This window comes from Pinus tabuliformis, chromosome 7 (genome assembly GCF_031772625.1).
Source record: "Pinus tabuliformis cultivar Carrire ecotype Pingquan chromosome 7, CPIR1, whole genome shotgun sequence".
Taxonomy (NCBI): Eukaryota; Viridiplantae; Streptophyta; class Pinopsida; order Pinales; family Pinaceae; genus Pinus; species Pinus tabuliformis.
In genome coordinates this window covers 1252810870-1252831018 of record NC_142293.1, presented here as the reverse complement: position 1 = coordinate 1252831018, position 20149 = coordinate 1252810870, and the positions used below count along the sequence as shown (strand labels likewise).

At 39.3% G+C, this 20149-nt stretch overlaps 1 protein-coding gene across 1 annotated transcript in view; it reads left to right on the top strand.

Annotated features, from left to right (window-relative positions):
* The window catches only part of UGLYAH (ureidoglycine aminohydrolase), a 369965-nt gene that overhangs the window by 191824 nt on the left and 157992 nt on the right, over positions 1-20149 (top strand). The window contains exons 7-9 of the mRNA XM_089459625.1: positions 4560-4645; positions 5101-5182; positions 5393-5449. Of these exons, the coding sequence (XP_089315751.1) occupies positions 4560-4645; positions 5101-5182; positions 5393-5449 (225 nt within the window). The remainder of the gene's footprint in view (positions 1-4559; positions 4646-5100; positions 5183-5392; positions 5450-20149) is intronic.

Genomic DNA, 20149 nt, shown 5'->3' with positions numbered 1-20149 from the left:
TTCTTGATTCTAATCCCCTTGTTGCTGCTTCCTGTCTTGGTCACCCTCCTGATCTCTTCTTGGCGAAGAGCCGCCCACATTTCCTCCCAATCTAGAAGGGTCGCCCTGCCCAGTATGCTCTGGACAAACACCTCCCAGTCTTCTGAGACTGCATTCAGGGCTGTTCTCACCATCAACTTTGGATTTGGTGTGGCCCCTATGGAAGTCAGCTGATCTCGGATCTCCTTCAATCGACCGAGGAAGGTGTCGATCTGTTCTCCCTTCTGCATCTGGTATGACCGCAGCTGATTTTCTAGGAGCATCTTCCTCTGCACAGAAGTATGCTGATACAACTTGGTCAGGGCCTCCCACATCTCTCGTGTCGTATTCTTCTCGGCAATATGTGGTACTATATGATCCTTGACCCCGTCAAGAATGATACTCTTGATCCTCACCATTGCTTCCTCATACTTGTCATTGTTAGTTGGGTCAATTGGGACCGCTATCGTCTTCAAGGTGAAGTGCTTGACACGATTTTTGTCAAGTACGGATAAGATTCTGGCCTTCAAGACTACGAAGTTTGAGGCTTCATCCAGTCTGTCCTGGTCTCTTACTCCATGTAGTGCCATTCCGCTGCTCTTCTACTTCCCTCCGGGAATTTCTCGATGTGACTCCCTCTGAGCCTCGATTTCCCTCTTGGAAACCCTTTTGCTGATGTCGAGATGCCCCCTACTCTGATATTCTATGCAGCTGCACCACTGATCCAGATTTCTTGGCCAGAAACCCTCAGTAGCAACTCCCTCCTCCTTGGCCTTGTCCTGTTAGGTACTGTTTTGACTACAGTACCCCACCAACTCCACTCTGCAACTTACCCACAGCCTCCTAGACCCCAACAACCTGAAGGTGAGTGCTCCTAGGCTTTGCGCAGTCCCGACAATGGCAAACTAGCTTCCTCAACCAACTGCGTCAGCCCCCCTTGCCTCTGTGTGGCTCTGCGTGAGACTATCTTTGCCTCCCTCAGCCTCTGCGCAGCCTCTTCTTGGTTGGAACTTGATGACGCAGGCTTTGTGTCACCCCTCCCTTGCTGCTAGGAACAACTTCTGTCACTCGAGACAACTATTTTCTGCTGCTGTTGCTCTGCTTTGCTGATGTCCTCAGTTCTCCTGTGATCTGCAACCACCCTCTGATACCATGTTGAAGTTTCTAAGTCTAACATTTAGAAACCCTCCATGTACTTTCTGATTTATTCCTTCGTACTTGTTCTAATTAATTAACAAGTTATTTACCATGTAAACACTGAAAATAAACACAAGTACATGCTCAACACATTAAAGATCATCAACTGAAGGAAACAAAAACAAGCACACAAATGACACCGTTATTTTTGGACTAATGTCCCCGGAAAAACCCAATGCGGGAAAACCGATGCAACTATCTGAGGGTTTATTTAATAAGCAGTTTCAAAATACAATCTGGGTGCCAAATCCGGCTCACCCGACAGAGAAAAATCTCAGTAGTTTCGGCTTCTGCCCTCTGCGTCAGCTTTTCCAGCTGTTCCGGTAGTTCCCAACAGTTCCGGCTGTTCCCGGCAGTTCCAGCTTTTGCCCTCTGCGTCAGCTTTCCCGGCAGTTCCAGCATTTGCCCTCTGCGTCAGCTTTTCCGGCAGTTCCGACATTTCCCGACAGTTCTTGCTGTTCCCGACAGTTCCGGCTTCTGCCCTCTGCGTCAGCTTTCCCGGCAGTTTCGGCAGTTCCCGGAACTATCTCTGCCTCTCTGCTTTTGTATTCACTGCCCCTCAGCTGCAACTCCTGATCACTCTCTCAACTTTCTTTGCTAACCCAGCCCCAAAAAGTCGAAATCTTGATCTCTTGGTGTATTCTCTAAGTGACCCTCAAGCCTCCTCTTGTACTTTTCTCGTTGACAAATCAACGACCGAGATTAAGTCCCTAATCAATGGCTAAGACTAGATCTGGCTTGATCCATGACTTTTGGACCATTCTAACACAGTTTTATATTAATTCACATTCCTAAGTTTAGACTTAGGGACTCCATTAAAAATATGAATTATTTTAATATCTCCCAAACTGTTTAGAATCTGCCCAAACCCTTTCTGGGTATTGGAGATCTCATGTGCCTTAGCCTCTCCACCAAATTTTGTGGCTAGAGCACATCCGATGCTACCCCAAATCAACACTGCGTAGTGTCAAGCCTCAAGACTGCCTCCTTGAGCTCCTCAACTGCATAGTCATCTTGTCCAGGCCTCCCTGAACTGTGGACTGTGCAGTCTCAAGCCTCAGTCCTCCCTCCTGACCTCTGGAACTGTGCATTGCGCGATCCCTGAGCTTGTCTCTCAGTCCAACACCCAGTTCCAGCTCAGTTAGTGATTATCATGAAGCATCTTAGATTAGGAGGTTTCTGGACTGATGTCATCTTGTCGTGGGTGGATTTCACTTGCAGGTACTATATCTTAACTTGACAGGATGATGCTTGGAGAGGAAGAGAAGGAGACTATGCTGAAGGACATTTGTGAAAGTGGAACCATAAAGAAGTCATTGAGCAAGAAGATGAAGAGATACTAGCTTTCGACAAAAGATCAAAGATCGGGATCACATGAAGACTCCATATCAATCAGCCCCTTGGAGGATGAATACAAAGCACATGAAAGATCCATCATGAAGATGCAAAGAAAGCAACAAAAGGAGCAGCTTGGCAATGCCACATCATCATGAAGTTCCATGTCATCATTGTCAAGAGTCATCTCAAGAGTCACATGTGTCATAATGTCTCGCCACATCGTTTGTGGAATATAATTGCCTAATTTCCTAAAATGAGAAAATGTAAATATGTGGAAGACCAAGGGTCCCACATGGAATATGAAGAGTCACTATTGAGTTCTAAAGTCATATAGAAGCTCAAAGGTCATGTAAGAATTCAAAAAGTCATTGTAGAAGCTCAAGAGTCATGAGGGAGGTCAAGAGTCACATGGGAGGTGAAGAGTCACCTCATTTGTTATAAATACACCCTCATAACTCAAGCAAAAGGACTTTTGGGACTTGAACTTTCACCTTGGCTTCTCTAGCATTGGCATAGGAGAGAAGATCTTTCTTTGGAGGAGCAAGTGGTGACTTAATGTTCCACTATTGGGGCTAGTGTGGCAGCATTGTACTTGTATATCTTGGCACTTCCACTTAATATATGAAGCTCGATGAGCCAACACATTTTCATGCATGTATCGTGAATATAGTAAGACTATTCTTTATATGTTTGTGGTATATGTTTTGTTCACATGTACTAAGGAAATTGAACTATTTTGGTGGCTTTGGTACTTATCTTGTTGAAGGTGTGTTGTATTTGGTTTTATGATTGTGGTTGTCTTGTGAACTACTTTGCAGACTAAATTGCGATCCTCTTATGCTCTTGTGTGTCTCTTTTAGGATAATACTATTACTTTTCTTCTAGAGGCTCACTCTCTTTCTCCCTGCCATGAAAGTACCTTATATACATCACAATTGTTTGTCTCACAGTGTCAACTTGCTTGTTTCAAAGAATGCTGTATAATCTCTTATGTTAATAATGGCAACCAAGGCAAATCCCTAAGGATAATGGTGACCTACCGTATTTCCAGTTGGGGCTCCTACTCCAAACGATGTGAGGTCTAATTGGGACTTCTTATCGGAGAGAACCCTTGGTTGACGGATTTATAGCACCATCAACACTGTTGCATGGGAAGCATTTTCTATTTGGCTTCTAACTAGTATCTGCTATGGTGTATCTTCACCAAATGTTGTTACCTCCCATTTCTTTGCCAAAAATCCCCCCTATGCTCAAAGATCTATCAATCCAAGCTCCCTTTTTCTCATAGGAGTGTACACGCATCCAGGCATGAAGTGAAAGACATCTTCCCCCCCACTTTTCTTGGAAGATTTCTTTTAAAGATCAATTCCAACTTTTTGTATCCTGCTAAAAGTGTGGCAGAAGCAAGGACCAACAAACATCTTTGACCATTAAAACCCTGTACAGGATGGTTTACCTAGTGAATTTTGATTTTAATTTTAAGATTTCTTTGCAATAAGATGTTAAATTATATTCTCATATGATTAGGCAGAAATGGCCATCTGATAGGACAGTTATTTGAAAATATTCGACTCCATTCCTAATCTTGAAAGAATAGAGGCAGCCCAAGTTATGGTAGGTTCAATAAGCTGCGTTGAGAGTTTGCAGAATCAATTTGAATCTGATAAATGCAAATAGAATAAGAAAAATGCGGCATAATTTGATCAATTGATGATATGCATACTGAAATATGTTTCACTTCCTATGTTGATACTTTTAATTAATTGAATATTATCTATTCTGCATGAGAAATATAGTTTTGGATAGTTTAATTTGTTGAACATGACACGTTATACTAAAATTAGATTCTGATATCACAAGCATTTAATATCATTTCTGTATTTCAATTAGTGAGATGAAATATCTTCCAAGTTTTTCATTGTTCTTAGGGTTTATTAGTTTTGACACTTTTTCCTAGAAAATGATATTTATTATATATTTGACCAATGCTTCTTTTTAATGTGTAGGTTGATTCATTTGCATATCTACCTTCAAACTTCGATCACTCTCTGAAGAGTGATGTCTCTTCAACTGTTGTTATATTTGAACGGAGGTCTGTTATTTCTATTGAGGGTGCTCACCAGCCAACTATATTGTTTTAATTTGACAGTTCACTATATTTAGATACTCCCTGAGAATACAGGGCATATAAGATAATAATATTTTTCTTTCTGTACGTTAAACTTGAAAGTTTATTCATTCCTATTTCAAGACTCATCATCTCATTCTAATTTTTGTTATGAACCGGAAATACTTAATCATGTCTCAATTTTACCAACGGAGAGTTCAGTATATTTAGATCCATTAGCTATTTTAACTTGCATACCATTCACAACAAATGAAAAATTTGCTGGAAGTCGTGCTTTCGATGGTAGAATATATTTTTGAAACCTATGGTCAATTGGATTGTTTCTCATGTTCTTGTTAATCATGCACTATTTCCTTTTTAATTTGTTCTTAAATGTGCCACTTTAACATTCTGAGTGAGTCACTTTGTGTCCATTGTAGATACCAGAGACTAGGAAATGAGGTTCCTCACTTCATAGTGGGGTCGACAGATAAGCAGCCACTTTTAGAAACGCCAGGGGAGGTGAGATCATACTCCATTGTAGAAATTTGACTTTCATGGAAGTTTGATTTGATTCTCATTAGTGCCAAAACTTTTGCCAGCCTATTGGACAAGGGCATCATAGGGTCATAATTTCTATCCTTTGCTTGACATATGTTAAAGTATAAATATTTAGAGACATTTGTAATATCTGATTTTCTCAGGCATTAGTTTTCGTTTCTATGCTTCCAGGTTTTTGCCCTAAGGAAGCTGCTCCCTACAACACTTGCTTATGATTTCAATATCCATGTGAGTTCCACTCTAGGCTGTTCTCTGAATAGTTATCTGACCCTTTTCTGATTCTTGTGCATTTATCTCCCGATCTTCTACATTTTCAATCAATATGATGAAAGTGATGAATGCCAAAATTGTTGAGGTGGCACAGTTTTTGTATGTCATTTTGGGCAATAAAAAAATGAAACCTAATCATAGGGATAAAGAGAATGACAACAAGATGGTACATTGTCTTGCATGAGATCCTGTCTAAATACAAATCAATGAAGAGTCAATAGATTTCATTGAAAAATCCCTACTTTTGCCAGTCTGTTTTTAAAACTGGCCAAACCAGAACTGGAATTGGCCTGTTTGGCTGGTAAGACCTCCAGATGCATTGAACTGGCTGTCAAACTGATTCAGGGGCTGGTTTTATACTGAACTGGCTATCGAACTGGCTTTGTACTGAACCGGCCATATGAATGAGTGAAAGGCTAAAGCATCAACTGCAGTAAATATATTCTTCTCAGATGGGTTAAGGTGAAGAATATTGAAGCTCTTGATGGCATGATCCATATTTTTATCACAAGACTCGGACACACTCTCTGCCATCTAAAAATATCCATTGAGATAGAATATTTAGCATCAATATATTTCATGATATTCCAAAAAAAAAGGATATATATATATATATATATATATATATATATATATATATATATATATATATATCTATATATACATATACTGAATTTCCAAGCCACTTAAATTTTAGAATCAAAATAGATAAGAGCATCCAGTATTATTGAGAAAATTGGTTCTCAGATAACCACAGTACCATTGAACTTTATATTTGTAGTTTTACATAAACTGCAGTTGTATTTAAGAGTTGTTCTAGAACAAGTTGTGAAGCATCAAAATCTCAGACCTGCAAGCTTCCATTTCCATCTCAGACAACATATTAAACACCAGCAAATGATATTAATAGTTATGCATGAACTAGGTGTGTTTTGGGCATTCATATGCTAGGTAGTACTGAATCAACTTATAAGTTATTGCTTCTATCCAACTAGAGTGCTATCAAGCCTCCTCAATGGTGTTGTCCTCTTTGGTCGTCATATATCAACAGGAAAGTTTTCTTGAAGTTTAATGGCCGTACAATATCATATAGCTAGAATAATTTCAATGTTAGTGAAGTAAGCCAAAATGAAAATCTAATGTTTCGGGCTAGATGCAGTTGACTGTGCGGTAATTACTTTGCCTATCTAATGCTAAGGGTTAGATGCAGTTTATTATGTGGTAGATGCTTCAAAAGTAGATCATCTCTTTGCTTCAACTTTTTTGAACCATGAAGGCCTGAAATGCTATGAAGAGGACCTAGCAAATATTCATAGAGATCCTTCCTAGGGAACACTCCATAGTATGTAGTAGACTAGTGGCTTGTAGCATGTTGTCTTTTTATGTATTTAAATATGTATTGTATTTGGTGCAATTTTGTTCTATTCACCCTGTTGCCATAGAATCTAGCAGGCCTTGGAGAGGGGTACCTTACAAGGCTATCACTAGACTAAGTGACAACAATGGAGTGATGACCCATTGCTACCACAACCAAAATCCCCTGCTCTTTATTGATTTTCACCAGTGGGTGGAGTCCTGGTGTGTATATAGGTCACCTGATAGGTATTCTAAGCTTAAAGGTGCAAGGTGACAAAGAGGCATCCAAGGGCAAGGAACAATTTAGGCACGGGGCTCCAAGAGGCCAATTAGGGCAACACAAGATCTAGGGTTTGATTGATAGGTTGAAACTTGAGAGTTGGAGTGACCAAAGGTGCAAACAAAGGTTTTTCCACAATGTATTCCAACAAGGTTATGGCACATGCTATATTGCAGGAAACGCTACCCCATGGTCTGTTTCAGCTAGGAAACGAAACTGAAACGCTGAAACGCGTACCATATGTTCCGACCGTACTGGCACGTTTCACGTTCAGGAAACGTGGCTAGTACGGCTGAAAACCAGTTTCCAGGCCGTACGATGAAATTTCCACTTCATATTATGATTTTTCTCTTTTGTTTTTTCGCTTCTAATATTTGATTGGGCGAATAAAATATCTTGTGGATGCTTCTAGATGCCTCTCTCAAGTTATAAAAAAGACTCTCGCCTCATTCCCTCATCACACAATTGAGCAAGTCGTTTCACTTGGAGACAAATGATTTTAGTAAGGAGAAAAGAGGAAGAGAGCGGTGGTTTCAGCTAGGGTGTTTTCAACAGTGAGCACAGGAGATTTCAGCAGCAAGAGAAAGAGATTTCAGTAGCAGATTTGGGGTGCAGAGTTTCCGGCTATTGCATTCTTGGATTTGGGTCAGCTACAACCATATTTCTCATCTTTTATGGCATTTTGGGGTAGCTTCAACTACAGAAAATTAAGTTGAGTAAGAAGCATTCATTTTCTTGGTTTTTTCGTACCATTTCTTCAATTTTTCGAGGGTTTATGCTTCCAAATATATGAAAAACGTTTTTTCTTTATAGATTTGTTTTTTTTTTTTTTGCAGCAATGGCTTCCAACCAAGTTGCAGCTGCAAGTTCAAGCCCTAGGTCCAACCCAAGGGCTGAATATTATCCTCTTTGGAGGCATGTTCAGAAGCTTAAAAAATGTGGAGGTGGTGGCTCGTGGGAATGGTGATGTAATCTTTGCAGTAATTCGTACAAGGGCTCCTACCTAAGCGTGAAGGTGTTGTAACATATTTTGACACATTGAAAATTTTAAATTTTTAGTGTGAAATTTCCATTCCTTTTGAGTTAAACACTGAGGCATATATAAATTTTATGCTTTCGGATGATTTATTTATATAATTTTAATTTTTAAATAAATTATTTTTAATAAAAATATATAAGTTTATATTTTTTACAAAAATAATTTATTTAAAACATTAATTTTATGTTTAAGTGGGGCAAGCCTTAGTTGCCGACCCCACCAAATCCCATTCCATTTAATTTCCGGGACCCACAGTTGTCACCTCAGCCTTCGAAATCATGACCCCCCGTTGTTCATTCCCTGCTCACACGTTAAACTCCCTCCACCTCACCTCTCATCCCGCACACTCCTCTGCAATCATACGACCCACACACCCTTTCGAACCTCATTCGCTCTTCGAAGTTTATTGACCGGGGGGGGGGGGGGGGGGAATGGGCAGGAATATCGCCTACATAAACCACAAAATTACCTTTTAGTCTTTCGGGACTAGAAATCCCAAAACCACAAACCACTCCGTCTTACCCCTGAATGCGGTATCCTTCATAGCTGTTTACCGCCGCCCCACGTCACCTCCACGTCACGTTTCACTTCATATCTCTTGTCCAATCATCTGCCACCTATCTGTTGCATTCATTCCACCACATCATCCATCTGCTGCCCTTCATCCAATAAAACTTCACCATGTCAGTTGCCCATTGCGCCACAACACTCTCGTTCCATTCTTTGTCTCATGGTCATTGAAATTATGTTTTTCCCATATGCCGCATTGATTTAAAACATGGTTTCCGAATCCATGAGAACGTATTTTCAGAAACTGAAAGAGGTTTTTTCTACCAATATCCTTATTAACAAAAACCACTCCGAGTTTTGTAACAACTCTTATGGTTTGGGAGATTTTAAAGAAACTTTGAAGACATATGTTCCTGAATTTTTCCTGTTTAGTCATATTTTTACAGAACAGATTGTGGCCAATAAAAGATGATTCTTGAGAAATTGAAGGAGGTTTGTGTTCCTAAGATGCTAAAGTAAAATAACCTACTTCAGATTTTACACAGCTATTACATAATTAGAGATACAAGTACATCTTCACAACCTATTTTTCGGACTGTGTAAATTCCTTTTTAGACATCTTTTTGTAGAAAGTATTGTGAACAACTGGAGCCGAATTTGGGGAAACTGAGCGAGGTTTATCTCAAGAACATATTCATCTACAATAACCTCTCTCAATTTTTACAGAACTATCTCAGATTGAGATATACAAAGGCATGACTGGACCCTATTTTGCAGGATTTCGGGAGGAAAATGCTCAAAGACAGTTAGTGACTTGGAGGCCACCTCATCAAATATGAGTTGTAAACAAATTCGAATTTCTCTTCTTAGCAATAGAAATCCTCAAGGATGGTACCAGAACTCTTCAAATAGTTTTAATTACCTTTATTTGTGTTGTATTTTTGTAATACAGTTTTCAGATGTTTGTAGTAGCCCTTGATATTTTTATCAAGATATTTTGTAATAAACTGTATAAATACTTCATCAATTGAAGTAATAAGTGTGGGTTTTTGATGCCAAGACTTTTCACTCTGTAATAAAGCTTCTGGTGTAGTATTTCTAATGAAAGCCTTACGACTCTAGTTTTGACAGAATTTTGTGCTTCTAGTAAGTTTTTCCAGTGTTTCCATATTTGTTTTCTGCACATGTTCCAAGCATTTTAGAAGATTTGGGTAAGGATAGATTGAGTTTCAATCTTCCTGAAATCCCCTTCAAATTAATAATCATTTAATGAGACAAGTATATTGGACTGTTTGTCTGAGCTAGCTCCTCTTTGGACTGATTTTATTGTCTGTACTTTTATCTTCCCCGAATATGTTTTGTTGGGCTATAGAAATCTTCTACACGCATCCAAATCTTCCTAATTGTTAAGTAATCAGTCTGGTTACTCAATTATTAGGAATCTCCATACATTCTTCGGTCAAATTCTTATACAAATCAAATCGTTCTGTCATGCTGGACGCTGACACTTTCAAAGGGAACCTTGTGAGAGAGCCTTTAAATCATAAATAGGAATTGTCATTGATCGTCTACCACCCCCAATTAAAACCATAAATCTAGCCATTGTGCTTCAAAGGCTGTTGTTCAGTGACAGGTGAACAACGTTAAACAAAGCCTCGTAACAACTGAGGGAGCCCCCTTTGGTTCAAGGGCTAGCTTGAATCTAAAGGTTGGTTGAGTTGGTTTCCTGGTGTAGTTTTTGCAGCCAAGGATTGCCTACGGGAAACAGGTACAACATTTGGCGCCGTTGCCAGGGAAGAAAAGTAAAAATATTTCTCCGGGGAACGATAAAATTTAGATCTATTTCTTGCTGGTGAACAAGGAATAGGCATTTGTATTGGTTGCATTTCTTTCACCTGGTGACTCCACTTTGTCGGATGGTGATTCCACTGGATTACCGATCCCACTCTTGTTTTGAAATTTCAGCTGCCTTTACTGCTATGCGAGGTTTGTTGATACTTGCAATAAGCAGTATATGTATCTCCCTCTTAGCCTTGATCAGAAATCTAAAATGTCTACAGAGGATGCAACTTTTAAAGTACACCGGTGAGTATAATTTTTCCATGGGATTTCATGTTCATATTGTATATATTCTTCAGATTGTCAGCTATTGGCAACATGGTTTGTCAAAAAATCCACTTCGCACTTGGTTACATTGGAAAGCAGATTACATCTAACAGTGTAAAGTTTTTCAGTTCAGTTAGATAAAGGTGTGGGGATTGGATAGATTTTCAGAATTTCAGTATGCAGTAGATCTACAATTGTTTCAGTTATATTTCAAGATTGCAGTATTAAGTTTGGTTTGGTTGAGTGCAATGACTTCCAAGGGATTAACTGATTAACTCCATAGCCCATGAATTAGGCACTCTTGTGCTTATTTCCACTTACAGTGTCAGTAGTTTCACTTCAGCAGTTTTCAATCTAGAATTTTCAATTTTCAGTATGAAAGAGTATCCGGGTTAGTGCTGGCATATGGTTTCATTTCGCAGTTGTAGGTTGCAGTCTGCACTAGCAGGCTATTCAAATGATAGGGTTGATCCAAGAGAGTTGATTATGGCAGATGATGGTTGATGATCAAGTTTACAGTATGACTCCATGCCCAATGCTAAAGGCAACTGATCTGCTTGTTCTCTGCATCCCACAGGGGGAAGCAGTCCCCATTGGAGCGAATGTTGTAACATATTTTGACACACTGAAAATTTAACTGATCTGCTAGTTCTCTGCATACCACAGCGGGAAGCAGTCCCCATTGGAGCGAATGTTGTAACATATTTTGACACACTGAAAATTTTAAATTTTCAGTGTGAAATTGCCATTCCTTCTGAGTTAAATACTGAGGCATATATAAATTTTATGCTTTCGGATGATTTATTTATATAATTTTAATTTTTAAATAAATTATTTTTAATAAAAATATATAAGTTTATATTTTTTATTAAAACAATTTATTTAAAACATTAATTTTATGTTTAAGTGGGCCAAGCCTTAGTTTCCGACCCCACCAAATCCCGTTCCATTTAATTTCCGGGACCCACAGCTGTCACCTCAGCCTTCGAAATCATGACCCCACCACCGTTCATTCCCTGCTCACACGTTAAACTCCCTCCATCTCACCTCTCATCCCGCACACTTCTCCGCAATCATACGGCCTACACTCCCTTTCGGCCCTCATTCACTGTCCGAAGTTTATCGACGGGGGGAGCCGAAATGGGTAGTCTTTAATACCGCCTACATAAACCACAAAATCACCTTTTAGTCTTTCAGGACTAGAAATCCCAAAACCACAAAGCACTCCATCTTACCCCCGAATGTGGTATCCTTCATAGCCGTTTACCTTCGCCCCACGTCACCTCCACGTCATGTTTCAATTCATATCTCTTGTCTTATCATTTGCCACCTATCTGTTGCATTCATTCCACTGCATCTGCCGCATCATCCATCTGCTGCCCTTCATCCAATAAAACTTCACCATGTCAGTTGCCTGTTGTGCCACAACGCTCCTGTTCCATTGTCTGTCTCATGGTCATTGAAACTATGTTTTTCCTATACACTGCATTGATTTAAAACATGGTTTCTGAACCCATGAGAATGTATTTTATAAACTGAAAGAGGTTTTTTCTGCCAATATCCTTATTAACAAAAACCTCTCCCAGTTTTGTAACAACTCTTATGGTTTAGGATATATTAAAGAAAATTTGAAGACATATGTTCCTGAATTTTTCTTGTTTAGTCATATTTTTGTAGAATAGATTGTGGCCAATAAAAGATGATTCTTGAGAAACTGAAGGAGGTTTGTGTTCCTAAGATGCTAAAGTAAAATAACCTACTTCAGATTTTACACAGCTATTACATAATCAGAGATACAAGTACATCTTCACAGCCTATTTTTCGGACTATGTAAATTCCTTTTTAGACATCTTTTTGCAGAAAGTATTGTGAACAGCTAGAGCCGAATTTGGAGAAACTAAGCGAGGTTTATCTCAAGAACATATTCATCTACAATAACCTCTCTCAATTTTTACAGAACTATCTCAGATTGAGATATACAAAGGCATGACTGGACCCTATTCTACAGGATTTCGGGAGGAAAATGCTCAAAGACAGTTAGTGACTTGGAGGCCACCTCATCAAATATGAGTTGTAAACAAATTCGAATTGCTCTTCTTAGCAACAGAAATCCTCAAGGATAGTACCAGAACTCTTCAAATAGTTTTAGTTACCTTTATTTGTGTTCTATTTTTGTAATACAGTTTTCAGATATTTGTAGTAGCCCTTGATATTTTTATCAAGATATTTTGTAATAAACTATATAAATACTTCATCAATTGAAGTAATAAGTGTGGGATTTTGATGCCAAGACTCTTCACTCTGTAATAAAGCTTCTGTTGTAGTATTTCTAATGAAAGCCTTACAGCTCTAGTTTTGACAGAATTTTGTGCTTCTAGTAAGTTCTTCCCGTATTTCCATATCTGTTTTCTGCAAATGTTCCAAGCATTTTAGAAGATCTGGGTAAGGATAGATTGAGTTTCAATCTTCCTGAAATCCCCTTCAAATTAATAATCATTTAAAGAGACAAGTATATTGGACTATTTGTCTGAGCTAGCTCCTCTTTGAACTGATTTTATTGTTTGTACTTCTATCTTCCCCGAATATGTTTTGTTGGGCTGTAGAAATCTTCTACACACATCCAAATCTTCCTAATTGTTAAGTAATCAGTCTGGTTACTCAATTATTAGGAATCTCCTTACATTCTTCGGTCAAATTCTTATACAAATCAAATCATTCTGTCAGGCTGGAAGCTGACACTTTCAAAGGGAACCCTGTGAGAGAGCCTTTAAATCATAAATAGGAATTGTCATTGATCGTCTACCACCCCCAATTAAAACCATAAATCTGGCCATTGTGCTTCAAAGACTGTTGTTCAGTGACAGGTGAACAATGTTAAACAAAGCCTCGTAACAACTGAGGGGCCCCCCTCTGGTTCAAGGGCCAGCTTGAACCTAAAGGCTGGTTGAGTTGGTTTCCTGGCATAGTTTTTGCAGCCAAGGACTGCCTACGGGAAATAGGTACAACAGAAGGCACATCTTTTGCATGGAGGAGGACAGGGGATTGCAGGTTGCACAAAAACAGCAGACCCATTGGCAAGGAGGGCATATCAAAGAGAGCGAGATGAGGCAGATGGAATTAAAAAAAGGCATGATGAGCTTAGTCAAGCTACTCCTCAAGCTCCATCTAACATTGAGCCAAGGATTGTAGTTGAAGCAAGGAAGAGGAGAGCCAATGCTACTCAACAACATGAACAACCAACATCCAAAAATACTAGAGGGGTATCGCTTCAGTTCAGGATAGCAGAATTGCTAAATTGGTGAATTTGCAAGCGAGAGAAGAAATTGATTCTAGAGTGGCTAGGTGCATCTATGCATGTGCTATCCCATTCAATGTTGTTTGCTCTCCTTACTAGCAAGATATGATAAGGGCAATTAACAAAGCTCCTCAAGGGTACAAGGGGACCAACTATGAGAAAGTCAGAACTCAACTTCTAAAAAATGAGAAGGAGCTTGTGGAGGATATCTTATCACCAATTTGTTCTTCCTGAAGTAGCTCTGGGGTTACCATAGTCTTAGATGGATGGATATATACAAGGCGCAAGCCATTGAAAATACCATTGCCACTTCCCCCAAAGGAGCAATGTTTTAAAGGCGAAAGACTGCTCAAGAGAGGTAAAAGATGCACAGTCCATCGCTGATGTTATTATAAAATTTATTGAAGAAATAGGGCCTAACAGGGTGGTGCAAGATATCATGCATAATGCACTAGTCTGCAAAGTTGCAAGTTTAATTATTGAGGGGACGTATGACCACATCTTTTGGACACCCTGCATTGTCCATAATCTGCATCTGATCTTAGAGGGGATTGACAATAAGGTTCCATGGATAAATGATAGGGGAAGCAAGGGAGATTGTTAAATTCATCACCAATCACCACCAATCTTAGGCAATATTTCGAGAGTACTCCAAATTGGAGTTTTTAAAAGTCGTTGAGATAAGATATGCCTTAAACTTCCTGATGTTGTGCTGCCTTGTTGAGGTTAAGCAACCATTAGTTTCTATGGTGGTGAGTAAACTTTGGGTTGAGTGGAGACAAGTAGATTCAGAGCAGGGATATATGGTGCGTAGATTGTGCCTTGATGAGGACTGGTGGAGCAAGATAGATTTCTTGCTAAAGTTCACAACCCCTGCATTTGAGCTTCTTCGGAATGCTGACACTGACCAACCTTTCTTAGGATAGATACATGATGGCATGGATTCCATGGTTGAGAAAACTATGGAAATCATTTCACAAGAGTCTCCACAAATTTTGTTTGCTGATGATCATTTTGCTGATTTAGTCAAGAAAATCATTGTTGATAGGTGGAACAATTTGAACACTCCATTGCACACTTTAGCACATGCCTTGAACCCCAAATTTTATGATGAAGAGCATATTTCTCAAAGCAATGGGAAGAGGAGGGCACCCCATAAGGATAGAGAGGTGGCTAATGGGGTGAAAAAGGCCCTTATGAAAATATTTCCATCTTATCTACACAGGGAGGTAAAGGAAGAATTTGCTAGCTTTGCCGCATGATTAGATGATTATTCAAATATATCAGCTTTGGATGAGAGAAGCACCATGAATCCAGTTAGGTGGTGGATTTTTCATGGAGCAAATGATGTACATTTGCAAAAGCTTGCCATTCGTGTTCGTTCACAAGTAGCAAGCTCTTCATCAGTAGAAAGGAATTGGAGCACCTATGGTTTTATTCATTCTGTGAAGCGCAATAGGTTGGGCTCACAGAAGGCAGAGGATCTTGTTTATGTGCACTCCAACCTTCGCCTTGCATCTCGTAGGGGTCTAGAATACAACAATGGTCCTTCTAAAGAATGCGATGTGGATCTAGAAAGTCCTGATTTGGATTTCTCTCTTGCTGCACTGAATATTGAGGTCCAACTTGGAAGTGGAATTGGCCCATCATCTTCTTCAGCACCACCATCCACTGTTGAGCATGCTTCTGCTTCTATTTTTGATGAGGATTATGATGATGAGGATTAGTCTTTTGTCTTTATAGTTCTTGCAGCCTCAGTCTTTATTGTACTTGCAACCTCATATATATAATAATGGTTGATTTTGGATATTCCGATATTGCTATTTTCATTATGTGATCATTCATGAGTAAATGTGATGTAAATTTAATCATAATGTTTAAACTTTAAATGCAATAAATTATAATGTATCATGTATGCTTTAAGATTGCAGATAACATTTCTTAAATGTCCTAAATTCTATATATATATATATATATATATATATATATATATCACATTTCCCTGTTTCCAAAATTTGAGGGGGTCATGTTTCGTACCCGTGCTTGTTTCAGAAACTCGTACCCGTTTCCCCATTCATGCAACTTAGACATGAAACCCTCAAAAAGTCCCCAAGTTGAAGCTATAACCTAACTAGGGTTTATCCTAGCGAAAACAAACTAGGGCACGAGAAATTATGGATGAAATTGGAATGAATGCCCACCAAAGGGAAATGATTTTGTGGCAACCACTCAACCCTAGATGTTTAGACTCTCCAAGACCCAAAATAATAAATTCCTCCTCGTCAATTCGCACTAGGCCCTAGCTAGCTGCTTGGCCTTAGGAGTACCGAATTAGGTAAGAGAGAGAAAAGGGTAAAATTTATGGATAAAAATTGACTTGATCACCAATAAAGGATGGCTAGTGCCTAGTTCTTGGGTGGATGAAGTCTATGGATGTTTAAGGTTAGTTACTCCTTGCTAAGGAGTAACCATATGACCTATCATCAAAACCCTAACTATTATCTTTTTGAGAGATTAAAGGCACTTGAGAGAGAGCTAACATGAGATTACTATGGGGAATACCATTCACATGTTATACAATGAGTAATGCATGCAATAATGATATCTAGCTTCTATGCAATTGATTTTCAACAAATTAGGGCACAATAGAAAAACCCTAGATTACCAATATATTCCATACATTAGACATAAAAGAAAAGATTTATCAAATACAAGGCTCACTTACAAGATAACATGCATGAAATAATCCATTATTGATCCAAGATAACTTCTCCAAAGACAAAGACATGCTCCAATACAAAATTCGTTCCATAGATCACATCTCTGCCACAAGTAAAAAGGCCGAAATTCTCCTAAGAGAGGCCGAAATCTCCAAGTGATGATGATGAGAAGTGAAGTAATCCTCTCCTCTATTTATACGAGGAGGAAGAGTTCCTAATTAGCCTAAAAGTCCCCGATCAATAAGTAAAATCATAATGATGCATTGGGTTACAAGCCAACCTAACTAGCTTAAACATAAACTCAAGAGAAAGCCCACACATCTGAGCCACGAGGCCTCAAAAGGCTCGCGTCATCCAAGAATTGAGCTCCATGTGTCAAAGGTTGAGGCTCTAGGGTGCCATGAGTGGTGTAGAAGCCTCCAAAAATCATGATGTGAGGGTTGGCCCTCAAATCTCTGTCAATATCCCTCTGTGGACCCCAAAATCCAATTTGGGGCACCAAAGGTGGTCTCCTGGGTCTCCAACTGCTCAAAATGTCCATCTTTGCTCCAACGTTGAGGGCTTTCCAGGTGTTACTAACCCTCCCAAGTCTCTGAAGGTGAGACCATCCTCATCTAGGCTCTGGATCAATTGCCATTTCTTAGAGAATGCTAAGGCTGACTTCGGGGCTTGCTAGTCTAGGTGTATCATCCTGAAAAATCATCAAATGCAGTGCAAAGTGTTAGAATATCTTGAGTGCATGAGGTGTTTAAGGGTAGGTGTGATATGCTGGTACTGCTTTGAGATCCAAGGCTCTCAACGCTTCACTTGCGGGTGCCAATATACTTTTCTAGGGCTTGGGTACTTGTGGGTAAGGTGCCCAGGTCATGCGATGCTGAATCACCTGACAATCACAACATAGAATCTAGTGAAAGCAACCAATCATCAGGGACAATAATCATTTTTGCATCTAAGTGAACCAAGCTTGAATGTAAAGGGCTATTTAATACTTCAAATAAGGCTTCTCTTTGAAAATTGGGGACTTGAACTCGTAATGGTGTTTCCTCCCTAGGTAGGAGTGGCTAAATGACAACCCAATTAGGTGTTTCCAACCCCCAAGGGGAAATACATTTCCTCGGTCCACCCTTCAATTGATAGGTGTTAGCGAATTATGATGGTATAAAGGGGAGAAGAATTCATGGCCAAGTGCCATGGTCAAAGGGACCAGCATGATGGGAGTCCACATCTTGAGTGTATAAATGTGAGGAAGGAGAAATTGTGGATGCATGAGTTACCAACTCGACCTTTGTTCTTGTTTTATTTTTTCTTTATTTTTCTTTGTATTACTACTCGTAGTTCAAATGGTTAAAGCTTTCTTTGTATGATGTATAGCGGTTGTATTGCCCCTTAATGATGAGGCAACTCATTGCCCATTAGGGTTGGGACATGCAAGGGTTCCTTTTAATGATGTAATGGAGCAACATGTTCTCAGGAATTGGGTGATGGCCATAATGAGTGAGGTAGAGCTCATGCTAGGATTTTTCCCACGTGCTAATGTGTATGTCCCGACCATCTTTTGCATTTTGATATTCTTTTATTTTATTTTGTGGCCATGATATGCTCTTTCCTTTTCTTTTAGTTGCATCAACCTCCTAGGGCCAAGTTCCGGGCCCTACCCAGGTATGTGGATGTATGGGTGCCAAATCCTAGAGAACCAATGGTTAGTTGAACCCGAAGAATGGAGGTGGAATATGGGCTTGTAATGTAAGATGGAAAGTGGTAAGTATGGAATAGGGACAAATGGAACACGTTACCCCAATCAAGGCTTCCTGAATATTGCCCCTCCTATACCCATATGGAACACGCTATCCCAATCATGCCTTCTCGAGTATTTCCCCTCCTATACCCATTGGGCCACTAGAGGAGGTCCCATTGGACTAGGATCAAAGATTAACCTCCCCATTTAAGGCAAGGGAACAAGATCATAGTCAAAACCCCTCCTTCCAAGTCACCCCATAAGCTATATCAAAATCCCAAATACAAACAAGGATAAGCACCCAATTACAGAATGAATAAAGTACCTTGTGATCGAATGCCCACCTTCATCTATGTGTTCTTGATGGATGGGTGAGAAAGTATATGACTAATGCATGTGGTGGAGATAAAATGGCATGTCATTAGCTAGTGGTGGTTGTCAGGGGTTGCATGGTTGGTTTACTGAATGTAAAGAACAGGACAAAGATTTTCTCCTATAGGGTCAACCATTTTGGTGGGTAACATCTAAATCTAACCGGGACATGAGCTCACCGTAGAGTGCATCATCCATATGCTCAAACGAGGAGTTCATGAGAATTCAACATTCCTTGGGCTCAGAGTGTTGAAATTCAAATAGATGATAGAATTTCTAATTATGTTAACTACTTGTGACTGTTTATATATATAATTTTCATTTAGTTATTACTTCATTCATTAGGTCATTAAGCAATTACACAAATGAAAAGCACAAAAGGCAAGAAACACTAGAGATTAGGCCAGAGGCCAAGGAAAAACCAACAAGGGGAAAACCCATCAATCCTTTCCTTATAGATTCTTTGTCAATAGGAGAAATCCAAGTCCCGACTAGAAGATCCAATTGCCAAGTCAACCCTCCACCAAAAACTCAACATGAAGTCTGTCCAAGAAACTTGCATCATCATAGGAGAATGTGCCTTTCTGAAGCTCGTATCATCATAGGAAATGTGCCACATTGAAATTCAGATTATCACAGAGGACATCACAAAGATATTGTACTTATGGAAACTCACAATATTACAAAGATAATGTCTCTCCTGTAGTTCACATACCTCAGAAATAATGGTCCTCCTGTTGTTGATTTTTTAGTGCAATTATGGTTAGCAGAATATTTTTGAAATTCTTATAATTACTTTTGATGAATATCTTCTTTTGTCTTATTTCAATATATCATTCAACAATTATACTTCAGAAATTCAATAGTAGAACAGTAGATATCACAATGCATAAAAGGGAGACAAGATTTACCCTGGGAAAACCCACTATGGGGAACAACCCAACAACCTTTCCAATAGAGAAATTTTTCTGTTCAATAAGATACACACCTAGACCTATGGTCAAACCTGGTCTTCTCCTCCAAGTCAAGTCACCCAAATTGATCTTGCACTTCTTTTTTCTTTCTTGATCTAGATATTTGGGCCTCCTAGCAATTGTTCAATAGCCCAGAATTTCGGCTCTTAGAAATTGCCCAATAATCTAGAAAATTTTGCCCCCCCCCTGCAACGGAATGCCCAAAAATAGTGCGAATCACAAAGAGAAACTTCTATCCACACATGCAAGTTGATGAGAGAAGAGAGAGAGA